Raw genomic sequence first — 12041 nt, 5'->3', positions numbered from 1 at the left:
AAGGGAGTGACAAGGTATTGGAGGTTTTGGAAGGCTTAAAAGTGGACAAATCTCCAGGACCGGACAATTTGTGTCCCAGGATGCTGTGGGAGGCGAGGGTGGAGATTGCAGGGGCTCTGACCCTAATTTTTAATTCCTCTCTGGCCACAGGGGAGGTGCCAGAGGACTGGAGAACAGCTAATGTGGTCCCACTATTTAAGAAAGGTTGTAGAGATAAGCCAGGGAACTACAGACCAGTGAGTCTCAGGTCAGTGGTAGGGAAACTATTGGAGAAAATTCTGAAGGAGAGAATCTATCTCCACTTGGAGAGGCAAAATTTGATTTGGAATAGTCAGCATGGCTTTGTCAGAGGGAGGTCATGCCTAACAAGTTTGATTGAATTTTTTGAGCATATGACCAAGTGTGTAGATGAGGGTAGTGCAGTTGATGTAGTTTACATGGATTTCAGCAAAGCCTTTGACAAGGTCCCACATGGGAGACTTATCAAGAAAGCAAATGCACATGGGATACAAGGTAACTTGATAAGGTGGATTCAAAATTGGCTTCTCTGTAGGAGACAGAGAGTGATGACAGGCGGCTGTTTTAGTGACTGGAAGCCAGTGTCCAGTGGTGTACCACAGGGATCTGTGCTGGGTCCCCTATTGTTTGTCATTTATATAAACGACATAGATGACTATGTGCGGGGTAGGATCAGTAAGTTCGCGGATGACACAAAGATTGGCCGAGTGGTTAACAGTGAGGTGGAGTGTCTTTGGTTACAGGAAGATATAGATGGGATGGCCAAATGGACAGAAAAGTAGCAGATGGAATTTAACGCTGAAAAGTGTGAGGTGATACACTTTGGAAGGAGTAATGTGACACAGAAATATTCAATGAATGGCCTGACACTGGGAAGTTCCGAGGAACAAAGGGACCTTGGCGTGTTTGTCCATAGATCTCTGAAGGCAGAAGGGCAGGTTAATAGGGTGGTGAAAAAGGCATATGGGACACTTGCCTTTATCAATCGAGGCATAGATTACAAAAGCAGGGAGGTCATGTTGGAGTTGTACAGAACTTTGGTAAGGCCACAGCTGGAGTACTGTGTGCAATTCTGGTCGCCACATTATAGGAAGGATGTGATTGCATTGGAGGGGGTGCAGAGGCGATTCACCAGGATGTTGCCTGGGATGGAACATTTAAGCTATGAAGAGAGGTTGGATAGGCTTGGGTTGTTTTCACTGGAGCAGAGAAAACTGAGGGGTGACCTGATTGAGGTGTACAAGGTTATGAGGGGCATGGACAGGGTGGATAGGGAGCAGCTGTTCCCCTTAGTTGAAGGGTCAGTTACGAGGGGTCACAAGTTTAAGGTGAGGGGCGGGAGGTTTAAGGGGGACTTGAGAAAGAACTTTTTTACCCAGAGGGTGGTGACAGTCTGGAATGCACTACCTGGGAGAGTGGTAGAGGCAGGTTGCCTCACATCCTTTAAAAAGTACCTGGATGAGCACTTCGCACGTCATAACATTCAAGGCTATGGGCCAAGTGCTGGCAAATGGGATTAGGTAGACAGGTCAGGTGTTTTAATGCATCGGTGCAGACTCGATGGGCCGAAGGGCCTCTTCTGCACTGTATTATTCTGTGATTCTGTGAATGTTACTTGCCACTTATCAGCCCAAGCCTGGATATTGTCCAGTTCTTGCTGCATCTGGACACATTCTGACGTTATGTTGGAGGGAAATCCATTGATGAAGCAGCTGAAGATGGTTGGGTCTAGGACACTGCCCTGAGGAACTCCTGCAGTGATGTCCTGGGACTGAGATGATTGGTCTCCAACAACCACAACTGATTCCCATTGACTTTAATTTTGCTCGGGCTCCTTGGTGTGACACTTGGTCAAATGCTGCCTTGATACCTCACCTCGAGTTCAGCACTCATGTCCATGTTTGGACCAAGGCTGTAATAAGGTCTAGAGTCGAGTGGCCCTGGCTGAACCCAATCTGAGCATCGGTGAGCAAGTTATTGCTAAACGATTGACACTTGATAGCATTGTTGATAACACTTTCCAGCACACTGCTGATGATTGAGAGTAGACTGATGGGGTGGTAATTGGCCGGGTTGGATTTGTCCTGCTTTTTGTAGACAGGTCATACCTGGGCAAGTTTCCAGATTGTTGGGTCGATGCCTATGTTGTAGCTGCACTGGAACAGCTTGGCTAAAGATATGGCTAGTTCTGGAGCACAAGTTTTCAATACTACAGTCAGGGGTTTGTCAGAGCCCACAGTCTTTGCTGTATCCAGAGCCTGCTGCCGTTTCTTGATATGGCGTTAATCAAATTGGCTGAAGATGGCATCTGTAATGCTTGGGACCTCAGGAGGAGGCCAAGATGAATCATCCATTCGGCACTTCTGGCTGATGATGGTCGCAAATGCTTCAGCCTTATCTTTTGCACTGATGGGCTGGGCTCCCCCATCATTGAGGATGGGGATATTTTTGGAGCCTCTCCTCCACCACCATTCACGACTGGATGTGGCAGGACTGCAGAGCTTAGATCTCATCCACTGGTTGTGGGGTCACTTACCTCTGGCTACACCATGCTGCTTCTAATGTTTAGCATGCATATAGTCATGTATTGTAACTTCACCAGGTTAGCACCTCATTTTCAGGTATGCCTGGTGCTGCTCCTGACATGCTGTCTTGCACTCCTTATTGAACCAGGCTTGGTTCCCTGGCTTGATGGTAATGGTAGAGTGGGGGATATGCTGAGCCATGAGGTTACAGATTGTGTTTCAATACATTCTTGCTGCTGCTGATGGTCCACAGCACCTCAGATGCCCAGTTTTGAGCTGCTAGATCTGTTCTGAATCTATCCCATTTAGCATAGTGGTAGTGCCACACAACACAATGAACAGTATTCTCAGTGTCTGAAGATGGGACTTGGTCTCTGCAAGGACAATGCAGTGATCATTTCTACCAATACAGTCATGGACAGATGCATCTGCCAGTGAGGTTGATGAGGGTGAGGTTGATGAGGGTGAGGTTGATGAGGGTGAGGTTGATGAGGGTGAGGTTGATGAGGGTGAGGTCAAGTAGGTTTTTCGTTCTTGTTGATGCTCTCACCACCCTCCCCAGGCTCAGTGTGGCAGATATGTCTTTCAGGACTTGGCCAGCTCGGTCAGTAGTGGGGCTACGAGCCACACTTGGCGATGGATGTTCAAGTCCCCCATCCAGCATTCATTCTGTGCCCTTGCTGCCCTCAGTGCTTCTTCCAAGTCGTGTTCAACATGGAGTACTAATTCATCAGCTGAGGGAGGGCAGTAGGTGGTAATCAACAGGAGGTTTCCTTGCCCATGTTTGAATTGATGCCATGAGACTTCATGGGGTCCAGAGTCAATGTTGAGGATTCCCAGTGCCACACTCTCCTGACTGTATACCACTGTGCCACCACCTGCTGGTGGGACAGGACATACCCAGGGATGGTGATGGAGGAGTCTGGGACATTGGCTGTGAGGTATGTTTCCATGAGTATGACTATGTAAGGTTGTTGCTTGATTAGTCTGTGGGCCAGCTCTCCCATTTTTGGCACAAGTCCTCAGATGTTATTGAGGAGGACTTTGCAGGGTTGGTTGGGTTGGGTGTGCGTTTGTCGTTTCTGATGCCTTGGTCGATGTTGAATAGTCCGTCCGGCTTTATTCTTATTCAACTTTATCTTGCAGTTTAATACAACTGAGTGGGTTTGCTAGGCCATTTCAGAGGGCAGTTAAGAGTCATCCACATAGCTGTGGGTCTGGAGTCAATTAACAACATTAGTGAACCAGATGGGACCTTAAGACAATCTTTTCATGGTCACCATTACTGATCCCAGCTTTTTATTCCTGATTTATTCAATTAACTGAATTCAAATTCACAACCTGCCATGGTAGGATTTGCACTCACATCTTCAGATTATTAGTCCAGCAACATAAACACCTATTGTATTCACTCCTATTGCACTCATATAATACTACAATACTCCTATTGTATTCACGAATTTTGGTGAATCTGCACTGCACCCTCCAAGACTCATACGTTGTTCTTTAGGTACAGTACCAAGAACTGAACACAATACTCCAGATGCTGACGATAAAAGCAACACATATATCCGTGAACACAGAGACAGGTACATCTTGGTCAAGTCAATCACTGTCCCACCAGACTGACCCATACAAAAAATGAAGCAGAATCCAGACAAGGAGATGAGACCAGGGGAGCTTCGCAATCAAAGCATGGAGATTATCCAAACTAAACATGAGAGGGAGCTCTAGGCAAATGGAGCACCCAGCACAAACATGTTGAGCAAATCCAGTTCAATCCCTTGTCTGTACTCAGTTACCAACTTGGTCACCTACATCGACATCAGCACCTCAGCTATGGAGGTGAAAAACCCACTCTGTCCATTGAACCCTGCTCAAAAGTGCATGTGTTTAAACTGCAGTGAGGTCACTCACCCTATACAACTGCAGTGAGGTCACTCACCCTATACAACTGAAGTGAGGTCACTCACCCTATACAACTGCAGTGAGCTCACTCACCCTATACAACTGCAGTGAGCTCACTCACCCTATACAACTGCAGTGAGCTCACTCACCCTATACAACTGCAGTGAGCTCACTCACCCTATACAACTGCAGTGAGCTCACTCACCCTATACAACTGCAGTGAGCTCACTCACCCTATACAACTGCAGTGAGCTCACTCACCCTATACAACTGCAGTGAGCTCACTCACCCTATACAACTGCAGTGAGCTCACTCACCCTATACAACTGCAGTGAGCTCACTCACCCTATACAACTGCAGTGAGCTCACTCGCACTGTACGACTGCAGTGAGGACACTCAATATCAACACGACTGCAGTGAGGACACTCAAGGGAACTAATATAGAATCAGGGACAGGGACTCAACAAAATTTTAATAATTAAGATTAACAATAATGAAGAAAATAATGGCACTAATGAGTGACTAATCCCCAAGACCAGATATTTTCCATCCTAGGGTTTTAAAGGAAGGACAAGAGCATTGCAGATGCCCTAACAATAATCTTCCAAAGTTCTCAATTCAGGAAGTGTTCCTTTAGATTGGAATATTGTGCATGTCACTCCACTATTTAAGAAAGGTGAACGAGGGAAACCAGGGAATTATAGACCAGTCAGCCTCACACCTGTTGTCAGGAAATTGCTAGAGTCTACAATTAATGATCCGGTGACCGGACATCTTGAAAATTTCCATCTAATCAGAGAGAGTCAACATGGATTTGTTAAGGGAAGGTCATACCTGATGAAACTGATTTAATTTTTTTGGAGAGATGACTAACGTAGTGAGCAGGGGAATGTCTATGGATGTTATTTATATGGATGTTCGGAAGGAATTCAATAAATACCTTATAAAAGACTGTTAGCAAATGTTGAAACTTATGGAATTGAGGACAAATTATTGACCTGGTTAAGAACTAAGCTGACTGGCAGGAGACAGAAAGCAGGGAGAATGGGCAGGTATTGTAAATAGCAGCATGTGACTAGTGGTGTCCTACAAGGAGCTGTTTTGGGGTCTCATCTATTATTTATTAATGACTTGGATGATGGGATAGAAAGCTACATATTCATGATTGCTGATGACACAAAGATATGTAGCATTATAAGCAGTGTAGATGGCAGCATAAAATTACAAAGAGATATTAATAGATTTAATGAATGAGCTAAACTGTGACAAATGGATTTCAATATTGCAAGTGTGAGGTCTTGCATTTAGGACCTAAAAAGGATAAATTAGAGCATTTTCGAAGTGGCAATAAGCTACAAACAGTGGAGGACCAAAAAGACTTGCTGATTTTAAAATTCATTCACACAATGTGGGCATCACTGGCAAGGCCAGCATCTATTGTTCATTGCTAATTGCCCTTGAAAAGGTGGTGTAGAGCCACCTTCTTGACAACTGAGTGATTACCGCTCCAGTAACATAACCAGTATGCGACCGTTACGTATACGTTAATTGTTAAAATATCATGGACAGGTACAGGACATATAAACAAGGCTAAGGGAATGCTGGCCTTTGTATCTAGATTATAGAATACAAAGGAGTAGAAGTTATGCTTCAGCTATCCAAAGCCCAGGTTAGACCACACCTGGAGTTCCATTTTCAATTCTGGGCACCAGACCTCAGGAAGAATATATTGGCCTTGGAGGGAGTGCAGTGTAGATTTACCAGAATGCTATTTGGATGTCAAAGGCTAAACTAAGAAGAGAGATTACACAAACTAAGGTTTTATTCCCTGGAATTTAGCAGTTTAAAGAGGTAATTTGATCACTGTTTTCAAGATATTGAGGGGAACTAATAGGGTAGGTAGAGAAAAACTATTTCCATTGGTTTGAGAATTTAGGACCAGGGGACATAACCTAAAAATTAGAGCCTGACCTTTCAGGAGCGAAATTAAGAAACACTTCTACACACAAAGGGTGGTGGAAGTTTGGAACTCTCTTCCACCAACAGCAGTTGATGTTAGGTAACTTGTTAATTTAAATCTGAGCTTGATAGATCTCTGTTATCCAAGGGTATTAAGGGATATGGGGAAAAGGCGAGTTTATAGAATTAGGCCACAGAATAACCATGATCTCATTGAATGGTCCGACAGTCTGTATGGGCTAAATGGGCAAATCCTGTTCCTATAAGGTCACACATGTACTGCACGACTGCAGTGAAGTCATGCATGTACTGCATGAGTGCAGTTGAAGCTTGTTCTCCGTCAGTCAGCAGTGAGTATACCCTGAGGCAGGCTGCCAACAAGAACCAGAAGAGCAGGTCCTGCCTTTAAGCCAATCGAACGCTGGGTAACTCCAAGGTTCATTCAAGAGGAAGTAAACCAAGACAAAAACTCCCTCCAGTGGGATTAAAGTTCACTTAAGACAGATCAGCAATCAGATTCTGTATTTATTATTATTAGCATCATTTGTCTATTTTGGTGGCCCATTGTCTTGTTTCCTCGGGACAATGTGGTCTGGAGGTCCTGCTCCCACACTTACCTGAGCTAATATATTAACATATAAGTGCACAATACAGGCTGAGTTAGTACTCCTAGCAGCCCACCCTCCTTAGTTTATCTATGAAATAATAGATACCAGAGAGAGTGTTACAGGACAGAATCTAATTGAGCAGCTCGGGTGATTTATACACAGGTTGACAGATCCCTTGGAGTGAGTTCAAACATGGTAAGATCCTCAAATCTCTGCTCAATTGCCTGTGATTTGTGCCCACTGTAATGGTATAACAATAACTGACATGAAAAATATAGTGACTATCTCCACTTCAAGACATTAACAGGCTAAGTAACCCAGATTGATTAGGTTTTCCTTACCTTGTCAGAATATATTGACATACGTGTTGTCAAACCAATCACAGGGATTCGGTAAAAGCCAGCCGTATAGGACACAGGAGTTGGGGTGAGGTGGTCACTTGGACCAGGCGGGTGACTCACCAATATTGCATATACCTGGGGAGAAAACACACAAAGCAATCTGAAAACATACTGGAACTGAGACTCCTCCAATATCGCAGCACTATTAACCTGGAGGGCCCCCACCCCAATCGACAAGGAGTCAGAACAGCAATCATAATTTCAGGGCCATTGTTCCACCCCTTCACACAGATGGTCTTATCCTCCCAACCTCCAAATAATAGTAACACTTTTTTCCCCCTCACCCTTGCCCATACTGGCAGTCTCTCTCCCCTCATTCCCCCATTTACTGCAGGCACTCTTTCCCCCTCCTGAGTCAAGAAATTACACTCTCCTCTGAAAATTAGAAGTACAGAAAATTCACAGAAACAGGCCATTCAAACTACTGGTCTGTGCCAATGTTTATACTCCACATGAGCCTCCTCCTACACTAACTACCTTTTCTCATCTGCCCCCCTATCCCTCTATTCCCTTTTCCCTCACGTTTGCACCAAGCCTCCCTTTAAATGCCCTCCATGTGGTAGAGGGTTCCACAATCAAACCACTCTCTGTGTAAAGGAACTCTTCCTAAATTCTTCATTTGATTTGTTGGTGACTATCTTACAGGGGAGTTCTCCCCGGTATCCTGGACAATATTTATCCCTCAATCAACATCAAAAAAAACAGATTATCCGGTCATTATCACATTGCTGTTTGTGAGAATTTGTTGTGCGCGTACTGGCTGCTGCGTTTTCTGCATTCCACACTTCAAAAAATACTTCATTGGCTGTAAAGCGCTTTGAGATGTCCAGTGGTCATGAAAAATCCTATATAAATGCAAGTCTTTCTTTTTTATCTTATATTTACACCCCCTTGTTCTGGGCTCCCCACAAGGTGAAACAGTTTCTCCATATCCATGTTATCAAACTTCTTTACAATTTTAAAGAAGTCTATCAGGTCTCCTCTTAGTATTCTAAAAGAGACAAGAGCCTCGGTCTACTCAATAGGGTGTAAATTGAATATCGCGCAAAATCTGGCACAGGGATCGTGATGTATGATTACCTCACGCCCTTTCAAAGTAATGCAGGCACCTCGTGCCGTCTGCTCATTTCCAGGATTGTTCTTTTTATTTCCAAAATATACTTTATTCATAAAAATCTGTAAAAAATACATTACTAAACAGTTCCAAACAGCACCAAGTCAATTTCCAGGATTGTGGTGTTCCACCCAGTGTTAAACCTGTTGCTGAGTGGCTGCATGTCTCAGCACGAGGTCCAAGTTCATGTGAGGCTCACACCATTTTAAAGCCAGACTGCATCTCTTAAAGGGGTGGTGCATTCTGGCTGTAGTAGGGGCTGAAACTACGAGGACAAAATTTGAAGACCTTCAGACAGGATTCGATATGGCGCAACAGGCAAGAGAGCATACACCCAGGTCTTCGGATGCCACACTGGAGTCATTGGCATAGGAGGTGGGCAAGAGGAGAGAGGTTCTCTTCCCTCAGGAGGCCCTCCAAACAAGACGTTTAATGATCACACATGAGTGGTCAAGGCCAGCAAATGCATCCTTACATGCCAAATCCTATCAACTGCACCACTAGCCTCACACACTGCACCAATGTAGTTGGCTCGTATCTGTCCTCTTAAGTGCCGTACAAGCTACTCAGTTGCATTCATGAAGGCATCTCACCATTACCTTCTCATGGACGATTATGAATAGGCAATAAATGCTGGCTTTGCCAGTGATGCCAGCGACCCATGAATGAATAAAAAAAATTCACCCCCACACCACGTTCACTCGCCTACCAACAATCTATATCAACCATAACTCAAACCTCACATTCATATGCTTCACCTCACCCTCAAACACTTAGCACTGCTGCAAGCCTCACCCTCACATCTCACAGTTTGCACACACTGCCAGCTATTCAACTGTGGCAGACACATCACCCAAACACATTGCATCACACTCACTGACATACTTTCCTCTCTGTTGCAGGACATGATGGGCCATAATAGACGTCAGCAACAGCTAATCAATGGGGCGTGGAGCGGACCCCAAGGAGGAGATGGCGCTGGGGATAATTGAGGCAGTGACAAGCAGTGTAAACTGAAGGTTGATGGCACCTTCGCAAATCACACTTTATCCTCATCCTGCAATCTGTTATGACAGACAAGCTGCAGATGGTGTAACTGTGCACCTCTTGCTTTCCCCGCTCCCTCGTCCCTTATTCCAAACTTGCCCTTCTTTCTGCTTTCAGATACCAAGAACTGCAGCCTTGTCAGCCAGTGTACAGGAGGCTGACGGCCTAGAGGGACAGCAGCCTGAGGAGGAAGAAACACTGTCACTTGATCTCACTCTTGCAGCCACCAGCTCTGACATTGGCACTGCTGTACAGAGCAGCATAGAGGCAGAATCTGCATGTGGTGAGTCACCAAGCATGAGTAGCCTGAAGCCAGGAAGAAGGGATTGTGCAGGCCAGCTCTCCAGAGTGTGAGGTTGCATACCAGTTCCACTGCAGAGGACTCAGATCAGGACTGTGGAGGATCCAGCTCCAACTTGGCACAGGGATTTCTGCAGCGTTTGCAGCCCATCCTTTCCAGCGTTGGAAACTCCATGAGAACGCTTGCAGGCCCGACCTTGCTGCAGCATCTGATGGTCCATGTCTCAGAATCCATTGCAGCACAAGCAGAAGCCACCCATCGTCTGACTGCTGCAGTGGAAGCTCAGAATAAGGTAATGAGATCTTTAACTGTTACCATGCAGGCCCAGACTGCTGCCAGCCTGGCTGCAGATACCAGTGCTCAAAGGGGTTTCCAGCCTCTCATAGCAGTCCAGCAATCTGTGCTCCAGCAGATTACTAAGATTGCTGAGGTGCTGCCCCAGGGGAGTGGCAGTAGCTCCATGGTGCAGAGCCTGCTGTCCTCTGTCAGGATGACAGCATTCATCCTCCCACCACTGCCACTTTGCCAATGCCCTTGCTGTTGCCTGTTAGTCGGCCAGCCCAGCCTGTTGCCACCCATGCCGAGATGGTGCAGTCCAAAGCCGGGCCTTCCAGGCCCAGAGCTGCTCGAGGTCATCCTGCATGGCCATCTGCAGTCCTCCCCGATTGGACGTCAGCAGCCTTCCACCAGCCATGCTCTAGCCACTGGGGTAACGTTGTGTAGGAGCACCAGGACTGGCAAAGGCATCCACAACACAGGCACTAAGGGAATGCACAAGGGTGATTAGCTGAGTGTTGTGTGCTGTATTGGATGTGTTGGTGGATCAAGTTGGTACAGAATGGTTGTTTTGATGTCTTTTATTTCAGGATTGTGGCCAACAGATGCTATGATGGTTTATAACAGAAGGGATGAGTTGGTGGGGAAATGTTGAGCAATGGAGTTTCCTTCAGGGAAACCAGAATCTGATGAGGCAGTACATCCGGACCGTGAATATGCCGGATTCCTCCTTCCTTCCTCCTCCTCCTCTCCGAGGTGCTCTCCAAACTCTTGGTGACAAGGGCTTTACCCTCATGATGGCCAGATTGAAGTGGATGCAACAGACAAATGTGAATCAGGACAACTGCTCCGGCGAGTACTGGAGGGCTCTCCCCTGACCCCAGCAGTCCAGGCAGCAAAGTCATTGCTCAAGCATGCCAAAGTCTGCCCAATGATGTTCCTTATTGCAGCATGGCTCTCACTGTATGAGTGCTGACTACATGTGGTGGGGTTGTGGGGGGGAGTCATCAGCCAGGTGTAGAGTAGAGAACTATTGTCGCAGAGCAGCAACCCTTGGGTTTGATGTGGTGGCTGGAGGATTGCTGGCACAGGATGAATGTGTCATGACTGCTGATAGGATAATTCAGCAGCATAATGTGCTGGGTGTGGCCACACACCAACTGCATATTGAGTGAATGGTACTCTTTGCATTTGCTGTACATCTCCCCATTGAAATGCAGCACTCGCAAGGCTATGTCTGTGCAACCTGTACCTTGGGGACGCCCGCAAACCTGGCAAAGCCAGGTACCCACTCCTCATGCTTCTGTCTCGCTAGATAAAAGACACTGATTTTCCTTCTCGGGGCCTCTGTGACCTCCCGGATGCAGCGATGGATGGCAAACTGCAGGATGTTTGCTATGTTGGCTGTTCCAGCCTGGAACGATGCACTGGTGAAAAAGTTCAAGCCTTGATGGCCACTGGCAGTGCCATCTTTGCCCTGCTGTGAGGTTGCAGGTCTGGTTCCAAGACATTGCACAGTTCTCTGACCATTTCCTTGGTGAAGCGAAGCCACTGAACACGCAGGTGCAAGTAGGAGGTACTCCCCGATGACCCGAGGTGGGTAAAACCTCCTGCTGAGAGCCCTCCTCTTCCTCCCTCTGCGTGTAGCTTCTCTTCTTTGCTGCCTCTGTACCATCTCCCTCTGATGCAGCAGCCAGGAGGGGAGTGGTAAGTATTGTGCCCGTGACTGGGACCAAGTGTTGTATTCAGAGTTCTTCTTCCCCAACATCCAGCACCACTCCCTGCAGACTTTACCAACTTTTCAGAATACTTCCAACAACTGGTCCTCCTACAAACTCTGAAAAGGCCAATTAATAGTAATGAGCAACTAACCTTGTTGGATG

The 12041-nt window shown here is 46.3% G+C and overlaps 1 protein-coding gene across 4 annotated transcripts in view; it reads right to left on the bottom strand.

Annotated features, from left to right (window-relative positions):
* Nucleotides 1–12041, bottom strand: part of grin1a (glutamate receptor, ionotropic, N-methyl D-aspartate 1a) — a 447138-nt gene that overhangs the window by 398338 nt on the left and 36759 nt on the right. For all 4 annotated transcript variants that reach the window (XM_068011966.1, XM_068011961.1, XM_068011962.1 and 1 more), the window contains exon 2: nucleotides 7361–7495. In XM_068011966.1, coding sequence (XP_067868067.1) covers nucleotides 7361–7495 — 135 coding nt within the window. The remainder of the gene's footprint in view (nucleotides 1–7360; nucleotides 7496–12041) is intronic.

Source organism: Heterodontus francisci, chromosome 32 (assembly GCF_036365525.1).
Source record: "Heterodontus francisci isolate sHetFra1 chromosome 32, sHetFra1.hap1, whole genome shotgun sequence".
Taxonomy (NCBI): domain Eukaryota; kingdom Metazoa; phylum Chordata; class Chondrichthyes; order Heterodontiformes; family Heterodontidae; genus Heterodontus; species Heterodontus francisci.
Note: the sequence above shows the minus strand (reverse complement) of the source record. Positions and strands in the feature narration are given on the sequence as shown.